Source organism: Pocillopora damicornis, chromosome 9 (genome assembly GCF_964200805.1).
Source record: "Pocillopora damicornis chromosome 9, jaPocDami1.2, whole genome shotgun sequence".
NCBI classification, from domain to species: Eukaryota; Metazoa; Cnidaria; class Anthozoa; order Scleractinia; family Pocilloporidae; genus Pocillopora; species Pocillopora damicornis.
Window position 1 is genome coordinate 17,771,783 of NC_142678.1, and position 20,162 is coordinate 17,791,944.

Here is a 20,162-nt window from a genome sequence, read left to right on the forward strand (position 1 = left end):
TTCCTATAGTATGATCGGTTAATTTTGTTTAAGTGATCCTGGTAACGGCAGTGAACTTATGAGAGTGTTGCGATCTAGACATGTTCTATTCTGAGCTTGTAGTATCATGGAAGAAGATACTTTATTCATTAACCCTTTAACTCCCTTTGGTGACCAGGACAGAATTTCTCCCTACACTATCGATACAATATCAAGCAGACGAGTGATGAGAATAAAAAAAAATATCTATTAGAGGATGATTAGTTGATCCAATACCAAATTCCCTAAACTAGCATCATAAGAATCGTATGGCAGACAGCAAGACGACTTACTAATAATGAAATCTATGAAATCTAGGGAGGGAAAAGGTTAATTATAACAGCAATAATTGTAATGATAGTAATTCCTCTCTGTTGTCGGCAGCGCGCTTCAGCACTCATCGGTTCTCCAGTGCAGAGGAAGAGAGGGCTTCTTTGATTTATAACTACAAGCCAACTGCTGTACAAGACTACTTGCCTTTTGTACAAGCTTACTTTTTTTAAGGTCACTCAACGACGACCTGTACAAATCTTGTGTTGAAATGAACACTTAAACGAACAACAGGCGAGTAAACCGAACGGCGGTAAACATTTTCACGATCACCAATGGAAATTACCGCCAACAAAACCTTTTTCTATCTCTGTATTTTCCACATTAGTTAAACAATACTAACAATATACAGGGAATATGAATTTGTGAAAAGTTTAGTTTTTGTAATTATTCATCTTTCTATGCCCTATTGTAAAAGTAAGTTTATCATCCTTTTAAATTAAACTATAAAAACAACAAATCTGCGTGCCTGCGTTTCGTGGTCGTTTCTATCGGCGAGGGGGGAGGTGGGGGGAGGTGTGGGAGGGGCTAGAGCATCAGGTTTGTCGTTAAGATTCATCTCAGTTGAATTCAAGTCAGATTAAGCTGAAACATTCAATGATGTCAGTTAGGGATATATTTTAGTGCATCACCTTCGTCCACCTAACTCTTCAATGGTTATTTCTGAATCCTCACTGAGATATCCTTCAATGGGAATAAGTGATTTAGGAAACTTTAAGGGGAATTAACGCTGGGACGTATGATTATTTTGGGAAAATCCGCAGGAAACCTTCCACGACTTTCTAGGTTGACGATAAGTTCATTAACCACTGTGACAGTAGGTTTTCCAGCTGCAATTTATTTTCAGGTTTCCCTACAGGAACGCTGTCAAATCGGGGGAAGTAGCTCGGCGGGAACGGAAACTTGATATCATTTCCTGGCACACAAAGATCAACCCCAATGGCGTTCTTGCGGAGCTCAAGGAGACAAGGATTTTTAAAATAGTCAGCAGTCGGTTCCAACAGTAATTTATTTGGAATTTCTCCTAATAAGTAATGATAATAACACTTAGTGGAGTCAAATTCGGTCTGTAATTATACGAGTGATAACACTGAGGATTCCCTGTGAATGCGGCAAGGTGTACATCGGAGAGACTGGAAGACCCATGCAAGACAGAATTAAGGAGCATGATCCACCCATCCGACTCGCCCATACCGAGACCTCCGCCGTTTCACAGCATGCCCACAACACCGGACACAAGCCACTCTGGAACAAAATAGAGTTTATTGATCGTGACCCTTATTACTACACGTGCAGGGTCAAAGAGGCAATTCATATAAGAATTCGCCCTGACAAAATCACCAGGGATAGTGGAATAGAAATTCTAGAAGCGTGGATGCCCACGATCCAAAAACACAACAACAGGAGAGCCGTGCGACAGCGGACCGCCGAGGGAGCTAATCACTGAGTGAAACAGCAAGGATCGAAATGCACCAATCAGAGCTGTTGAAAAACAACCAGTCACAGCAGGGCATCATGCTTTATAAGATCGCGCATGACCAGTCGACCTCATCGCCTGGGCCCGGTTGTTCAAAACCGCGATTAAACTAATCACCGATTAGGCCTAATCGGCAATTAAATTTCTTAATCGTGGGTTAGTTAATCGTTGGTTAAAAAACGGTTGTTCAAAGGGAGATTACTCCGTCGATTTACTAATCCGCGATTAAGCATAAAATGAATTATATTAATTAATTATAATTTATTTTGTATCAGTTTACGTCATAAAATTGCCGGAAATTTATTTTTGTCAATATGGCTTCTCCAGCGAAGAAAGTGCGGAAAGCAAACTTTTCACCCGCTGAAATTTCCGTTTTAACGGAAAAATTTGAAGAAAATATGGACATTCTTCAAAGTAAATTTACCAACAGTATAACAAATGCAAAAAAAAAAACAAGATTTGGGAAGAAATCTCGGAGGCGGTAAACGCCGTCGGTGTGACAGCAAGATCAACGCAGGAAGTACGGACAAGTGGAAAAACCTCCAGAGTCACGCATAAAGAGAATTCAGTTCCTTTAAAAGTGAACAGAAGAAGACAGGTGGTGGCCCTGCTCCCCCGAACCCATCAGAAGCCAGTTTAAAAGTAATAAACATGTTCAGTGACACATCGTCATTTACTGGGTTACAGGGGTTTGAAACAGGTAAGTTTATAAATGGAAACATTATTGTAATACCTCTCAATGTCCATACCTTGCATAAAATGCATACTTCGCTAACAAACACGGCAAAGTTTCCGCACAGCCCCATACTTCATTATGCATACAGTCCTTTGTTAGAAGAAAACAATAGCGCAAACAATAGATTACCTTTGGGACTATTCGCTTTGTTTTCAAGAAGTTGAATTTTTTTTTTACTTTTACTCAAACCTTTAAAAAATCGCCGTTTTTTAATTAAAAATTGCGCTTAATCGAGCGCTGATTTAAAATATGTAACAGTCAAATAAAAATTACTATGCTTTATGAAATCTATAAATCAAAACAGCTTAAATTCCGCCTCATATTAGCCTCAAAATTGTTGTTTTTGAAAGCAAACATTCGTAAAACGATGAAAATAACATCGATGCTCACCTTTAAAGTTGTTCATTGTCGTTGTCGTTTTTCCTTTTCTCTTTAACAGTAGAGTTGCTTATTTTTCTCTTTGCTTCCTTTTTCTTCGCCCATCAACACCAACACAACCATACAACAAGTCAGCCATGTTGTGATTTTTATTTTTTAATCTGCCGATTAAGGATTTAATCCACCTGGCGAGCAGGGTTAGATTTAACCCTTGGTTTGATCGAAGGTTAGGAATAATCGGGCTTTGAACAACAGAAACTAATCGGCGACTTAAATTTAATCGGCGATTAGCCTATTTAATCGTGGATTAGCGCTAGTCGCAGTTTTGAACAACCGGGCCCTGAAGCAGAAACGTCGCGATCTATATCACACGTGACTACACCGTGAGACAAACGAAAAACTTAGCTTTTATTGTTATTCACCACGATGAATAACCACGGCCTTTTTTACGAAATTATTCCAAGAATATAATGTCCAAGTAAAGTAACAGGAAGGTAACTTATTCGATTGATAAGAAATCGTGAAATTATCGCAAGGATATCTTTTCAGCTGCACGCCTGTAATTATGAGTGGAAAAACGGCTCGATAAAATTGAAAACGTAGGATGTTTGGCTACTAAATGAACTAAGGTTACGATAGCATCGTCAAAGGAACAGTTTCCAAACATAATAAGTGCAGTTTGTACTCGTTAATTGGAAAGCTGAACTACTGTTGGCTTTAACACTTTTCTTCCCAGCAAAGCTGTCTAAGATTAAAAAAAAATTGCCAGATAAGAATTGCCTGTTGTTTGACAAAAGATAAAGTATATCCTATAAAGTATATTAAACTTATAAAAAGAAGAGGAAAGCCTATCGAACAAGTCAAAACACGAACAAGTCTATTCCACCTCTTCGGAAAGGTTTTGATGTCAAGAAACATGCTGAACATGGGCTGTTACGAACAATACTTATTCGAAATTTAATCTCGTGAGTTGTATTCAAATCTTTCGGTTATGTTACGAAATAATTCCTTTCATTGTCTCGTCTGGGAATCTCAGCAATTCAAGAAAATGACTTGTAACTAATTCTTACGATTTCTGTCCTCCTATTTCTCACTCCTTTTTTGTCTTTCGCTTTTTAAGGGATTTAACACTACTTTCAAACGAGCTTTGACTCAAGGCATCGATTCCATCGTTTATAACTGGAGCAAAACTATCTCCACCTACACGTTTCCCGAACGTTAGTTAGTGGCAGAAACATAACACTCCTTGGCTACCTACAGACGCATCATAAACACGCACAGGTCGTGGCTTTTTCCGGTAAATACTACGCGCAAGTTCCTGACACTGCCTAGCCTTTTCAAAGTCGCCCAGTTGTTTATGAACAGACCCCAAGTTATTGTAATACGTTGCCACGTCTACATTCTCAGGTCCTAGCTTTTTCTGGTAAATACTGAGAGCAAGTTCGTGATACTCCTTGGCCTTCTCAAAGTCGCCCAGTTTGCGGTGCACCAGACCCAAGTTATTGTAACTAGTTGCCACTTGTACATTCTCAGGTCCTAGCTTTTTCTGTCTAATACTCAGAGCAAGTTCGTGATACTCCTTGGCCTTCTTAAAGTCGCCCAGTTTGTCGTGCACCAGACCCAAGTTATTGTAACTCGTTGCCACTTGTACATTCTCAGGTCCTAGCTTTTTCTGTCTAATACTGAGAACAAGTTCGTGATACTCCTTGGCCTTCTCAAAGTCGCCCAGTTTGCGGTGCACCAGACCCAAGTTATGGTAACTAATTGCCACGTCCTCATTCTCAGCTTCTATCTTTTTTCTGTCTAATACTCAGAGCAAGTTCGTGATACTCCTTGGCCTTCTCAAAGTCACCCAGTTTGCGGTGCACCAGACCCAAGTTATTGTAACTAGTTGCCACTTGTACATTCTCAGGTCCTAGCTTTTTCTGTCTAATACTCAGAGCAAGTTCGTGATACTCCTTGGCCTTCTCAAAGTCGCCCAGTTTGTCGTGCACCAGACCCAAGTTATTGTAACTCGTTGCCACTTGTACATTCTCAGGTCCTAGCTTTTTCTGTCTAATACTGAGAGCAAGTTCGTGATACTCCTTGGCCTTCTCAAAGTCGCCCAGTCTGTCGTGCACAAGACCCAAGTTATTGTAACTAGTTGCCACGTCTACATTCTCGGCTCCTAGCTTTTTCTGTCGAATACTGAGAGCACGTTCGTGATACTCCTTGGCCTTCTCAAAGTCGCCCAGTTTGCGGTGCACCAGACCCAAATTATTGTAACTAGTTGCCACGTCTACATTCTCAGGTCCTAGCTTTTTCTGTCTAATACTGAGAGCAAGTTCGTGATACTCCTTGGCCTTCTCAAAGTCGCCCAGTTTGTTGTGCACCAGACCCAAGTTATTGTAACTAGTTGCCACGTCTACATTCTCAGCTCCTAGCTTTTTCTGTCTAATACTAAGAGCAAGTTCGTGATACTCCTTGGCCTTCTCAAAGTCGCCCAGTTTGTCGTGCACCAGACCCAAGCTATTGTAACTTGTTGCCATGTCTACATTCTCAGGTCCTAGCTTTTTCTGTCTAATACTGAGAGCAAGTTCGTGATACTCCTTGGCCTTCTCAAAGTCGCCCAGTTTGCGGTGCACCAGACCCAAGTTATTGTAACTAGTCGCCACGTCTACATTCTCAGCTCCTAGCTTTTTCTGTCTAATACTCAGAGCAAGTTCGTGATACTTCTTTGCTTTCTCAAAGTCGCCCAGCTTCTCGTGCACCAGACCCAAGTTATTGTAACTAGTTGCCATGTCTACATTCTCAGGTCCTAGCTTTTTCTGTCTAATACTGAGAGCAAGTTCGTGATACTCCTTGGCCTTCTCAAAGTCGCCCAGTTTGCGGTGCACCAGACCCAAGTTATTGTAACTAGTCGCCACGTCTACATTCTCAGCTCCTAGCGTTTTCTGTCTAATACTCAGAGCAAGTTCGTGATACTCCTTGGCCTTCTCAAAGTCGCCCAGTTTGTCGTGCACCAGACCCAAGTTATTGTAACTAGGTGCCACGTCTACATTCTCAGCTCCTAGCTTTTTCTGTCTAATACTGAGAGCAAGTTCGTGATATTCCTTGGCCTTCTCAAAGTCGCCCAGTCTGTCGTGCACCAGACCCAAGTTATTGCAACTAGTTGCCACGTCTACATTCTCAGCTCCTAGCTTTTTCTGTCTAATACTAAGAGCAAGTTCGTGATACTCCTTGGCCTTCTCAAAGTCGCCCAGTCTGTTGTGCACCAGACCCAAGTTATTGGAACTAGTTGCCACTTGTACATTCTCAGGTCCTAGCTTTTTCTGGTACATACTGAGAGCAAGTTCGTGATACTTCTTGGCCTTCTCAAAGTCGCCCAGTTTGTCGTGCACCAGACCCAAGTTATTGTAACTAGTTGCCACGTCTACATTCTCAGCTCTTAGCTTTTTCTCTCTAATATTCAGAGCAAGTTCGTGATACTCCTTGGCCTTCTCAAAGTCGCCCAGTTTGCGGTGCACCAGACCCAAGTTATTGTAACTAGTTGCCACGTCTACATTCTCAGCCCCTAGCTTTTTCTGGTAAATACTGAGAGCAAGTTCGTGATACTCCTTGGCCTTCTCAAAGTCGCCCAGTCTGTTGTGCACCAGACCCAAGTTATTGTAACTAGTTGCCACTTTTACATTCTCAGGTCCTAGCTTTTTCTGGTAAATACTGAGAGCAAGTTCGTGATACTTCTTGGCCTTTTCAAAGTCGCCCAGTCTGTCGTGCACCAGACCCAAGTTATTGTAACTAGTTGCCACGTCTACATTCTCAGCTCCTAGCTTTTTCTGTCTAATACGCAGAGCAAGTTCGTGATACTCCTTGGCCTTCTCAAAGTCGCCCAGTTTGTTGTGCACCAGACCCAAGTTATTGTAACTAGTTGCCACTTGTACATTCTCAGCTTCTAGCTTTTTCTGGTAAATACTGAGAGCAAGTTCGTGATACTCCTTGGCCTTCTCAAAGTCGCCCAGTCTGTCGTGCACCAGACCCAAGTTATTGTAACTAGTTGCCACTTGTACATTCTCAGCTCCTAGCTTTTTCTGTCTAATACTCAGAGCAAGTTCGTGATATTCCTTGGCCTTCTCAAAGTCGCCCAGTTTGTTGTGCACCAGACCCAAGTTATTGTAACTAGTTGCCACTTGTACATTCTCAGCTCCTAGCTTTTTCTGGTAAATACTGAGAGCAAGTTCGTGATACTCCTTGGCCTTCTCAAAGTTGCCCAGTTCGTCGTGCACCAGACCCAAGTTATTGTAACTAGTTGCCACTTGTACATTCTCAGGTCCTAGCTTTTTCTGTCTAATACTGAGAGTAAGTTCGTGATACTCCTTGGCCTTCTCAAAGTCGCCCAGTTTGCGGTGCACCAGACCCAAGTTATTGTAACTTGTTGCAACTCTGGTGTGCTTAGGTCCAAACTTTTGGAGGAAAAATTGCAATGAAAATTCATAGAATTTCTTTGTGGCCTCAAAATGACAATGGTTCTCACATATCTTGCCGAGATTTTCCATTTCTGGCTGGAAGATTTGAGGAAGGGCAGCTTTCGAAAGTACGTTTTCAAAACTAAGAATGAAAATTTTCAAATGTAGGGCAAGAGCGTGGCTTTGCAAAATTGAATCTGACGATTCCTTCGGTAGTTTGTCATCTATAAACTGGTTAAACGCCGCAACAGCGCTTTTCAAAGTTTTGATGTGACGGCTTTCCAGATAGCCCTTAATCAAAGACTTGACGACATCGTGCACAACCTGATGTACCCGTATGTGGAAACCAAACTCATCTTCATGTGTTAAAATTAGCGAACATCTTTGGAGTTTCATAATTATCATCTCTTCATCTTTTATTCCTTCATCGACGTTTACGATATAATTCACCACGATATCCGCATTTAAGGGCTGTGACGAAAGGAGGCAGAGAAAACTTAATGCATGATCTATGATTCTGTCTGATTGCATCACTTCTTTAATGGCCAGTATTGTTGCTTTTGTCATCGATTTCTTGTAACATGGGTTGGTCTCTGCAAGTAGAGTCTCTGTCGCATCACGTTGCCCTTTCTCTACTTTCCTCAGAAAGTCATTCCATCCAAACTCTGAGAAACGTTTGCTCTGTCGGAGTTGCTTCACATAGGTGGCTGCACTTGCTAAAGCAAGAGGTTGGTAGTCGAGTTCTCTGGCTACTAGTTCTCCTATCTCACTATCGCTGATACCAGAAATAAGGGCTAACAAAGAACACGCTTCTTGGGACTGCATACCCTCGCTGACTGAGATGTGTCGAATGAAAGTGCTTGTTAACGGTATACATGTACTATCTTGGGTTGTGATCAACAGATACCCCCTTGCCCATTGTCCGTGTCCTTGCTGGGGTAAATGAACATGCATTTCAGATAGGCTTTTCACGTTGTCAGCCAACAGAAGCCAGGACTCGTACTGACCAATCTTTGAGCTGATTAATGATATCAGGCTGCTAATCTTGTCCTCTGTTTTCAAATCTTTGGAGATGTGGATTTGTGTAATCGCATCTTCGGGGCACTTCATTTGTCGAGCAAGCGTGATGTAAGAATCCAAGAGTGTGCTTAGCGTCTCGGCATTCAGTGTCATAACAAACATTTTAGAGCAGGAATCTTCTTGGGCTTTCTCGTAAAATCTCTCGGCTACAAGACCTGCCAGTTGGGATTTACCGCTGCCAGGATTCCCAGATATATACAAGATACTTAAGTTGCTCGTATCAGCTCGCTTAAGCTCCTGCAACTGGTTTGTGATGTCAGCAACCTCAACATCGCGACTTGCCATGTCGTGTGAAGGTTTCGGAGGAAGAATGCAAAACGGGGAGGTGTCGTTCAGTAGTTGTTCTGAAAGAACCTTAATTTGTTTTTCTTTCTCTTGTAACTGATCTTCGAGGCTCATTCGTCTCTCTTCCGTTTCCTTCAAGTTATCTTGAAGGTTCCTTTGTCGTTCTTCTGTTGTCTTAAGCTGGTCTTTAAGGTTCCTGCGTTTTTCTTCTGTTTCCTGTAGCTCATTTTCTTTTTTCTCTAAGAGGTCCTCAAGGCCCACTCGTTTTTCTTCTATTTCGCTAATCTCATTTTCAAGAACCTGTAGTTGTTTTTCAGTTTCCTTGAGCTGATCTTCAAGACAAACTCGTTGTTTTCTTGTTTCCTTCAGCTGATCTTCCAGATCCTGGCGTTGACTCTTTGTCTTCCTCAACTGATCTTCCAGGTCCTTGTTGTCTTTCTCTTTGATGTCCAAGTCTTTCTTTAAAGCTTTCACTTTGTCTAAGAGATCTCTTACCTCCTCTGTCGGAAACGTCTTTTGGTGTGTGATCTCTTGAATTTCTACAGTGGAAAGACCTAGTGCCTGGAATGCAGCAAAAACTTTGCCAATAGCAATTTTAAAGTCTAACTCCGAAAGTTGACCTTGTGGCATATGAGCAAACTCTTCATTGCGAAATTTTCTGAGATCGTCGATATTCGTTCTCACCACCACGTTTAGATTGTAGATGCAATCTGAGTAGAGAATGGCGTAAAACAACATGGTACAATCCCATTCCACTCTATTTCCCTTAATCATGGTCGATAACTTATCCTGGTGCCTCCTTTGGTTTCGCGGGGACTCGTTACTGTAAAAGTCTTTCCCGTTACCAGGATCATCTTTCCATTCTCCAAGAGTCATTCTGTAACGGTTGTCCCATTGTTGTTTGAAAATTATTCGCAAACCTTCAGTTAGGATATCAGTTGTGACGTGACAAATCTTGAAATAGTTTAGTTGCTCATCAGTATATTCTTTTACAGCGGCCATGTCTTTCGTAGGCGTGTCTTGAAAGCCTTTGTTAAAAATACTAATATCAGCTAACAATCACAAATAATTACCATGCAGATATCATGATATCAAAGATATCATGCAGTCTATTTAAAGGGCGTTAATCAAATAATTAGTTAATTAATTGATAAATCAAATTCAAACCAATCAGTTATAAAATCAGTTAAACGAAGTAGAGAGTTAAGGAGAGAGAATAAGGCGTTGAGTTTAAGGAACATTGATGAAACCAGGCCCATGGAACATTGTGGCAAATTCCGTAACATTCCTAAACATTCTATAAAGCACGCAGGAAGCGGCTAGAGCGCGAAAGAAGTGAGGTGTTTTGTCTCTGCTCACGTTATAATAACGTAAATAACGGCGCTTGGCATGTTTAAAAAGCTTTGTTGATCCTCCTGTTGCTAAATGGTCAGACTTAGCACACGCACCTGAGATGCGCACGAACATGGCGGACGCTTAAATTGCATAAATGTATGACGTCAGCTGCAAACCGAGAATTTGGCAGATAACGTGACAGCTTTAGCTCAGCTCTGTGCTTTGTACTCTGATAGAGCACGTTCTTTTAACCAATAACAGCGCGCGTTTTATACGAACTTTATTATAAAACATCCTGAATCATTTTTGAATCATCCCACACACCCACACAAAAAGTCAACAATCGTGAAGATTGTGACAAAAAAAAAGTTTATACAGCCCACTATTGATCAGTTTGCATCTTTTAGGTACATTTTAGTGTCCAGCAATCAAGCGAGGGAGGTAGTCATAGAAACAAGGCAAGAGAATAAATTTTTTTTTATTTCACATTTAATGTGAATACATCCGAAGAGACCCTCCCTCTGATGGTTTTTGCTTAACCTTTTAACCCCTAAGAGTGACTAGCATCTAATTTCTCCTTACAATATCACCCCTGAATTTCACAGTAAAGTCATGATAATAAGGAAAATGATCACCAGTTAGAGAAACTCTTGATTGTTAAACAAATTCTCCTTGTCAACACCTCAGGAAATGTATAGAAAACAGTATGGAGAATCTGCAAACTGATGTTAGGGTGTATATGATGTTATATGATGGCACATAGATCATGTTTTATTGATATGATGTTATATATGTACTTGTATTTCATGTCAGCTTGCTGACAGGAAAATTAAATAGCATCCCCTTTGCTCTCTATACAAAGAATGACGTGTTATCCTCGCTCTCTGAATGAGTTTTACATACTGCCCCCTTCTCGATTTTATCTCCCTCCCTTCTCACAATTGTCGCACAATCTCTAAAAAGGAATATTGGGCCGGGAAGAGCGCATGCCTACCAAGTCAGCCACGGCAATCGAGCTGCGGGCGCGATATACACCATTGTAAAGAAGATAAATAATTAATTTGGATGTTTGGATGATAAACCTTTACCAGTTTGTATCCAAATCATGTGACTGAAGTTGTGTCGAAACGACTTTCGACGTGTATCGGATCGACTTAATCGATGTATTAAATCAACTTCAGCTTGTTTCGAATCACCTCATAAGGAAACGACCGTAAACAGTTAAATTTATTCTACGCCCGGCGTGGTGAAACATCGCGTGACCTAACGTACTCCCTTAAAGCCTGTCACGCAATTGCAAAGTGCAAACATCGCCGAACATGTGTTGTTTCCAAATGAGTAGTTGTATGGGAAATTGTGCCCTTTCACGACAAGACATTGTCGAAAAGTACCTTATGTATTCCTGAAACCATTCAATCCCGCACAACAACGAAGAAAAAAATGAATTCTAAGATACTGATTTTCTGGTTTCAATTCTAAAAATAAGCGTAATCACATCATCAAGAACTCGAAGGTCAGTCTTTAACGTACAGTGCCTGGTCGATGTGGTCGCCACTGTGATATCGAACGATGCACAATGTTTAGTCGCCTTCTCTGAAAACAGGCGACGAAAAATATTTAAAGATCACTGATTTAAGAGACCATTGTATGGATAGTGCCTACAATGAGGTATTGCACTCGTCTAGTGAATCTTTGGTAGTGAACCACCAGATGCACCGAAACAACATTAGCAGACGTATACAGAAAAAAAAAGAATCAGTAATCTTACCACAATACTTTATCTAACATCGTGTAATCGCCTGCAGCGAAGGCGGAAATTTCTCAAGTAGGACTCGCTGTTTATCACTGCAGTGCAAGATAGTGGTTCTTCTGTTGGGTTTGTGGTGACCGGAGCGTTACATTGAATTAGTTGATTGGTTCGTGACGGAACAAACTCACAATCAATCAACCCAATCTCACAATCAATCAACCCAATCTCACAATCAATCAACCCAATCTCACAATCAATCAACCCAAATCATCTGTTCCATTATACAAGCCACCTACCAAACCGCCTCAATCTAAAAGTTTTCAAGCAAATCAACGTGAAGTAAAAAAGAAGACCAAGCGTCTATTGCAGCCAGCCAAACCACTCATCGACAAACTGTGATAAAGTCACGTCGGTCTCCGAGCGAAGAAAGCTACTTATTCAAAAGCAATTACGTTTTAACTGCACCGGTCCAAATCACAGAGCGGAGGAGTGCCGCTGCGTTACGAAATGTTCACACTGCCGAAGGAGACACCACTCATCAATCTGCGAGAACATCTCTGGATACAAAAAACCTGAGCACATGTTAGACGCCACTGGGAAAAGCAGTGTAACCTACCCGCTGGTTGTCGTTGAAGTTTGTGATATTCGGTGCCGTGCGCTACCGGACACCGGGGCCGGAAGCTCATACGCCTCAACAGCCTTACTTAATCGAATAGGTAAACAGCTAGTACGGAAAGAGTTCAGAAATATCGAAATGCTCATGTAAACAACAGACCAAGAAATCGAAATCCATGATGGAGTGATTGAAAACCTCTCGGGAAATTTTCGCCTGCGCACAGAGATAACAAAGATGAACCGTGGTGTGCCGCTAACCCTAACCAATCCTTGGTACAAAGACATCTTGACGGAGTACGACCACCTGAGAGAAGTGGAAATAGATGACGTTGATTTGAAGAAAGAGCTCCCCGACCACTTGATCCTCGGAACGAGTGAATACGCAAGAATTAAAACGGAGACCACACCCAAAATGGGAAACCTGCAGAACCGGTAGTTGAACTAACGCGCTTTGGATGGATCCCCATGTCTTCTGGAAGCGAACCACTCCTAACCCAGATGTTTCTGACCCAGACATCCAAAGTTAGTTATGAAAATTTTTGCAGACTCAATGCATGTGCTTGGATTAGAGGATTGTCCCGATGGCAACCAAAACTTAGTGTACGAGGAGTTTAAAGAACAGCTTGTGAGAAGCCCCGAAGGATGGTACGTATCCGGTCTACTCTGGAAGGGAAACCATCCACCCTTACCTCACAACAAGCATGGGAGTTCGAAGCGCTTAGACAACCTGATGATAAAATTGGAGAAGCAGCCAGGCATGTTGTCAAAGGGTGATGACACCACCCAGGACCAGTTGACGCAAGCAATATTGGAACGAGCGCTCAAGGAACCAGAAGAAAAAGAGTTTTATCTTCCACACAAAGCCGTAGTGCGGGAGACAGCAGAGTGCACTAAGACCCAGATCGTCTACGATGGACCTGCCCAAAGCAGCAAATCAGCACCCTCCCTTAATAAGTGTTCAGAGACAGGTTCCGCCCTCGCAGAATAAGCTTTGGAGTGTACTCGCTAGGAACAGATTCTATCCCGTGGTTCAAGCAGGTGATCTAAAACAAGCGTTCTTGCAAATGAGGACCAGAGAAGGAGACCGAGACACGATGCGATTTCATTGGTTGAAGGACCTAGAGACCAAGCAAGTGGAACCTCTCAGATCCACACGAGCAGTATTCGAAATGTCCACATCACCATTCAATCTTGGAGGAATTGTAGATCAGCACCTGCGGAACCTTAAGCAGAACTTCCCAAACAAAGTCGAAGAAGTTAGACAGAGCCTCTGTGTTGACAACTTGACTAAAAACAATTCCAACCTTTGTCGTTTCGCGATCTCTTCGCACAACTGTGTGATGTGGCGAGTAATGAATTCGTGTCGTGTTAAGTTTGCTTTCATCGAGCGTTTGATCTTCGGTCTCTGGCGCAGTTTTCGACGATCCCTTTCTTTCTTTTTCTTCCTTCAGCAAATTCGGCTCCCTCTCCGATTTTGAATGCAATGACCGTTACACACATTCATAATTGTTAGATTTGGGTAAGCAATCACCCCTCCAAGGCAGTTCGGCTTTATAATGACTAGCATTGAACGTAATGTTTCCCTTTCGTTTCATTAATTCGCTTTCGCAGTTGGTGTCCACTATTTCTAGGCTTTCAACGTCCCAGAGTCTTTCCAGCATGTCCGCCATCTCGTCGCTTTTCTTTGTACCGTTTGAAAAAGACTCGCCCGTTATGACCATCCCAGCTTACTTTTAACGGCGGTGGGACCAAAATCTCCTCGAATAGATTCGCCTGTAACAAAGTCCCAGTAATGATCTGAACCAATCAAGATGTCGATTGAATTTAGACTCTCAGCACTGTCAGCTAACTCTAATTCTTGTAAATGCGGATGATCTTGCAGGTGCGCCCTTTCAGTCGGAGGTGAGGAAATAATCGGGAAATTGAGCGCTGTAACATATTTATTGTCGTTGAGCAAACCACCGTACTGCTCGAACTTGACCCCCAGAGCTTCATGTCCCCTGATGTTAACACTTATTTTGTCGAATAAAAACGAAGTTGACCTGGTTTATCCACCGCACAGATGTTAACTTTGATAAGTTCTTCATATAACTGGTGAAAAAACTGTAGTCGAGACACAAGCAGCCTAGGCTATTTTCAGAGAAGGGAGATTCCAGCTGCACAATAGACGAACCACCATCGTCAGAGAAAGCGGAAGAAGAACATTCAACCACTCAACAGAAAGCAAGTCAGCCTTGCCACGCCCATGGAGGAAACAGCAGGACAACAGCTAACTACTGTGCTAGATGCAAGGCAAAGCTTCGCCAAGTACCATATGGGTATAAAGACGGGGGAGACCAAACTGCTAAGCGCGTACCGTGGAACAAAGCATTGAATACAATAGAAGTTGCCTTTTCCGCCCCAATCGTCAAAGTAACCAAAAGAGAAATCCTCAGGAAGATATCTAAGATATACGACCCTTCAAGATTAGCTTCACCCGTCACCTTGGCTGGAAAGATACTGTACAGAGAAACATGCCACGCCCGAGTACCTTGGGACTGTGATCTTCTCAGAGAGCTTAAGAACGCGTGGGAGAGCTGGGAAAGATTGCTGACTGGAAAAGTAGAAGTCCGAAGAAGCCTTGTCGAGTACCGAGAAGAAATCTTAAGTATGGACCTTTACGCTTTCGGAGATGCCAATAGCAAAGGCAATTCAGCAGCCGTGTATGCAGTCACACACCAGTCGTCAGGTATCACCCAAGGTCTGGTAGCCTCAAAGTCCAGATTGGCGAAGAAAGGTTTAACCACACCAAGGCTCGAGTTAGTCGCTGGGCACATGGCAACCAACCTTGTGGACAACGTGAAGGAAGCCCTACAAGGATTCCCAATTAGGAGCGTGTATGGTTGGCTCGACAGCAGTGTAGCCCTACATTGGATCAAAGGGGGTGGAAATTACAAACAATTTGTGGGAAATCGAGTTTCGAAGATCTAGGGCAAGAATTACATCCGTTGGCGACACTTCGGAACAACGGACAACCCTGCCGATCTCGGAAGCCGAGGTGGTCAGTAATTTGAGACAAAAGACCTGTGCTGGCGTGGACCTCTATGGTTAGCAGATCAACAACAGTGGCCTCCAGATATTGTGACAAGTTCGACCAGAGAGACGCAAACTGAGGCCACAGTCATCAAGGAAGTACTAGCAGTCACCACTGAAACAAATAACGGACATGATCAGCTGATGCAAAAATGGGACCTATGGAGAACCATCCGGGACCAGTGGTGGGTTTCGCACTTTATTCGAAACTGCAGAGCCAAACGCCAATAAAGAATCACCGGACCAATCACTACTCAAGAAACTAGTAGGCAGATGAGGTTCTGGGAAAAAGGGACACAAGTCAGATGCCGAGGTAAAAGAAGATTTTAGGAAGATCAGCAACGTCTCGATCTCCAAAAGAACGCAGATAGACTGTACTAATGTAGAGGACGTATCCAGGGAGACTACCCCATTTACCTTTCGGATGATGCTTTGCTCGGCAAAAGGCTGGTATTGTACGCCCACCTTCATACTCTCCATGAGGGAGTCAGTTTGACAATGGCGAAGATACGAGAGAAATATTGGATACCTCGCCTCAGAAGACTAACAAAGAGAGTGATAAATGAGTGCCTTGGGTGGAAACGCTTTCAAGCAACCACCTTAGCAAACCCACCGACTGGAAACCTACCCAAAGAAAGAACAGAAGGATTAGTGCCCTTCGAGTCAATTGCAGTCGACTTTGCTGGGCCTATCAAGTACGTCAGCAAGAATAAAAGCGAGATGAAGGCATACATTCTACTACATGCGTGCAGCTCAACCCGTGCCGTCTGTTTCTATCTACTACCAGATCAAACAACAGAACACTTGTTGCGCAGTCTGAAACGTTTCATGGCGAGACGAGGACGGCCAGAGAACCTGAAGACCCCCAACCTTATGCTGTTTGGACAGCCAATCAAATTCCTGAAGAAGAACCAACCAATGTCGAAGATTAAGATCTCAGAAAACGCGCCAAATACCTACGGAAATGTAAGGACTTCCTATGGAAAAGATGGACAACCGAGTACCTAAAGGCCCTTAAAGAGGATCACAATCTCAACCATCAAACGGAAGAAGCTACCTTGAAAGAAGAAGACGTGATGCTTATCAAGGGAGAGGAGTGTAACAGAGGCAAATGGAGGATTGGTGTGGTGGAACACCTGATTCTAGGTCGAAATGGAGTGATAAGAGGGGCGCAGCTTAGCGCTGGGAAGATGCACATAGAGAGACCACTGCAGCTGCTGTATCCTCTTGAATTAACCTGCAGTAGACCCGAACAAAGAAGAGGAGAGACGCAAGGAGCTGACGCCAGAGAATTCTAGCCGGGAAGAGCCGCAGCAGATGATTTGGGTTGATTGATTGTGAGATCAGAGTTACTAGTAGGTAGGAGAACAAAAGTAGAGTACATCAAACCAGTGTGATTGTTTGTCGCTAGATCATTTACGACACATAAGCAAAGAACTTCCACCTGTGAATTTTGTCAAATGTGCGATGTAAACAAAATATGCAAAGACGTGAAAAACGAGCCCCAAGAGGAGCGGTTGCCGCGGAAATTCCCTCAGGGGATTCGCCCGGGTACAAGATTATGACACCTTCCAGATTTTTTAACTTTCATTTGATATTATCTTTTTCTGAATAGCTCGGGTGCTTTTGGAGATTTCAAAACTTTTTTTCATTGACAGATAGAATTTTTTAATCCAGTGAAGTGAAATAAAAGAAAAAACGTAACCTTTAAGGGCGTTAGTTAATTAATAAATTCATAAATCAATTTCAAATCAATCAGTTATATAATCAATAAAACGAAGTAGAGAGTAAAGGAGAGAGAATAAAGCGCTGGGTTTAAGGACCATTAATAAAACCAGGCCCGTGGAACATTCTGGCAAATTCCGTAACACTCCTGAACATTCTTTATAACAAATAGAAAAGCCTTGACTGTGCTCTGTTCTGTTGTAAAGCACGCAGGAACTACCGGTCTCGTGTTTCTCTCCACTTCTAAAGTAGCGATCTCTCTGGGAGCGGTCCACAACATTTCGCATCGGGAAAACGTTTTGCCTCAAACTTTGCCCATTAAACTATCTTTGGTAGTTAGTAAATACGGCCACATTAGTTTCTGGAAATATTTTCAAGAAACTTTAAGAGAGCTCTCAATAATCAAAGCTGCAAAAGGCCCTTTTTTGACCTTTTGCGACATCGAAAATTTCAAAAGTTGACAAGCTCATGTGACTGAAGTTGTGTCGACTAAATCGATGTATAGAATCAACTTCAGCTTGTTTCGAATCACCTTACATGGAAACGACCGTAAACAGTTAGATTTATTCTACGCTCTGCGTGGTAAAACATCGCGTGACCTAATGTATTCCTTTAAAGCCTGTCGAGGGAATTGCATGCATCGCCGAGCATGTGTCGTTTCCAAATGCGTAGTTGTTCGGAAAACTGTGCCATTTCACGACGAGAAATTGATGAAAAATGCCTTATACATTCCAGAAACTATTCCATTCCGCACAGAAACGAGGAAAGGCGACGAAGGATTTCTTAGGAAGATAACTGATTTAGAGATTATTGTTTGTTTGTCTGTTTGTTTGTGATTGTAAGGAGAGTGCCTCTTGAGCGCGCAGAGCGAACTGATTGGATTAATGCGAGGCGCATCAACAGTGCGATCCTACGTAGAAAGTGACGACTCCATTAGACAAACAATAAAACTTTTCATTACTAAGGTAGTCACCGCGGTGAATAATCACAACAAGTTGTATGCCATTGCGTGAAAATACATGAAACTTAACCCTTTCCTTGGAGTGCATTTTTGGTACAAGAGTCAGGGATTTCAAAGATAAATGTGCCAATTTACGATTACGTAGAAGGTCGTGTTACATTCTCGACTAAATACTTCAGTTCACATGCACCCTAACTAAACAACTGTGATTTTTCACTTGTTCCAACAGAGGCATGTATCAAGTGAAAGCCAATCGGTTAACTGTAAAATGAATATTGATCATCATTATTTCTAGTGATTTGTAAATTAACGCTGTTATCACCCATTTGAAAAATAACTCCGAATGGTGTATCGCACTTGTCTAGTGAATCTTTGATAGTGAGCCGCCAGGTGCACGGAAACAACATTAGTAGACATAAACAGAAAAAAGAATCAGTAATCTTACCACAATTACTTGATGTCACTTCGTGTAATCATTAGTAGCGAAGGCGGAAATTTCTCGAGGAGGACTCTGTTTATCACAGCAGTGCAAGATGTTGATTCTTCTGTTGGGTTTGATGCAGTCACCTCAACGCCACTGTAAATACAGATTACGGTCTTGAAGCGATTGATCAAAGTTTGAAAGTTGTTACACAGCAATTCAACGACCGGCTGACCAACTACGAAATCCGTAAATCAGAGCGTAAGCGGAATTCGAAACTGAAAGTACTCGGTCAGCACAATAGTTATGGTTCGTTTGCAGCTTGGGTATAGGGACAGGAGGATAAGAAGAAGTGTAAAATGCGGAATTACGAGATGAAAAATGAAACCATATTTAAAGTGATAAACAATTAATTTGTTTGTTTGGTTGGTAAACTTTTACGAGTTTGTGTCGAAGTCATGTGATTGAAGTTGTGTCGAAACGACTTTCTATGTGTATCAGATCAACTTAGTCGATGTATCGAATCAACTTCAGCTTGTGTCAAATCACATTATATGGAAACGACCGTTAACGGTTGCATTTATTCTACGCCCGCCGTGGTGAAACATCGCGTGACCTAACGTATTCCCTTAAAGCCTTTCACGAAAATTGCATGCATCACCGATCATGTGTAGTTTCCAAATGCCGAGTTGCATCTAAAACTGTGCCATTTCACGACGAGAAACTGATGGAAGATACCTTATATATTCCACAACAAAATGTAGTCCATTGCGTGAAAATACATGAAACTTAGCCCTTTCCTTGGAGTGCATTTTTGGTACAAGAGTCGGGAATTTCAAATATGAATGTGCCAATTTACGATTACGTAGCAGGTCGTTTTATATTCTTTACTAAATCATTCAGTCGCCCATTTGAAAACTAATTCCCAATGATGTATTGCACTTGTCCAGTGAATCTTTGGTAGTGAGCCACCAGGTTCACGGAAACAACATTAGCAGACATAAACAGAAAAAAGAATCAGTAATCTTACCACAATTACTTGATGTCACTTCGTGTAATCACCAGTAGCGAAGGCGGAAATTTCTCAAGCAGAACTCTCTGTTTATCGCTGCAGTGCAAGATGTTGGTCCTTCTGTTGGGTTTGATGTGAAACAGCAGTCACCTCAACGCCACTGTAAATACAGTTTACGGTCTTGAAACGACTGATCAAAGTTTTAAAGTTTTTACACAGCAATTCAACGACCGGTGACCAACTGTGAATTTGGTAAATTACGGCGTAAGCGAAGACAAAACTGTCAGTACTTGGTCAGCACAGCAATTATGGTTTGTTTGGAGCCTGGGAATAGTGGTGGGAGGATGAGAGGAAATTACGAAATGGGAAATGAAGACAAACTGCGGCTCAAGTTTGCTGTTGTTATCGTCTTTTTTAACCCTTTAACTCTAAGATCAAATTTGTGTTTCTTCACACCGTCAACCATACAATTCTTATAATGTGAGTTCAGAGAATTCAGTATTGGATCAACTAATTATCCTCAAA

The 20,162-nt window shown here is 42.1% G+C and overlaps 2 protein-coding genes across 2 annotated transcripts in view; both read right to left on the bottom strand.

Moving 5' to 3' along the window:
* LOC149040462 (uncharacterized) overlaps positions 1 to 18,785 on the bottom strand; it is a 45,597-nt gene extending 26,812 nt beyond the window's left edge. Inside the window, exon 1 of the mRNA XM_089181359.1 lies at positions 18,650 to 18,785. The gene's annotated coding sequence lies outside the window, so the exon portion shown is untranslated. The remainder of the gene's footprint in view (positions 1 to 18,649) is intronic.
* On the bottom strand, positions 1,340 to 18,777 carry LOC149040464 (uncharacterized). Its single transcript, XM_089181350.1, has 2 exons — positions 18,650 to 18,777; positions 1,340 to 9,774 (listed from the first exon to the last, which is right to left on the bottom strand). The coding sequence occupies exon 2, from the start codon at positions 9,746 to 9,748 to the stop codon at positions 4,721 to 4,723; it is 5,028 nt and encodes a 1,675-aa protein (XP_089037476.1). The 5' UTR covers positions 9,749 to 9,774; positions 18,650 to 18,777; the 3' UTR covers positions 1,340 to 4,720.
* Positions 18,786 to 20,162: the final 1,377 nt, after the last annotated feature.

Excerpts from the sequence above, each read along its gene's own strand:
- LOC149040464 (XM_089181350.1), bottom strand. The coding sequence starts at position 9,748 with ATGGCCGCTGTAAAAGAATATACTGATGAGCAACTAAACTATTTCAAG.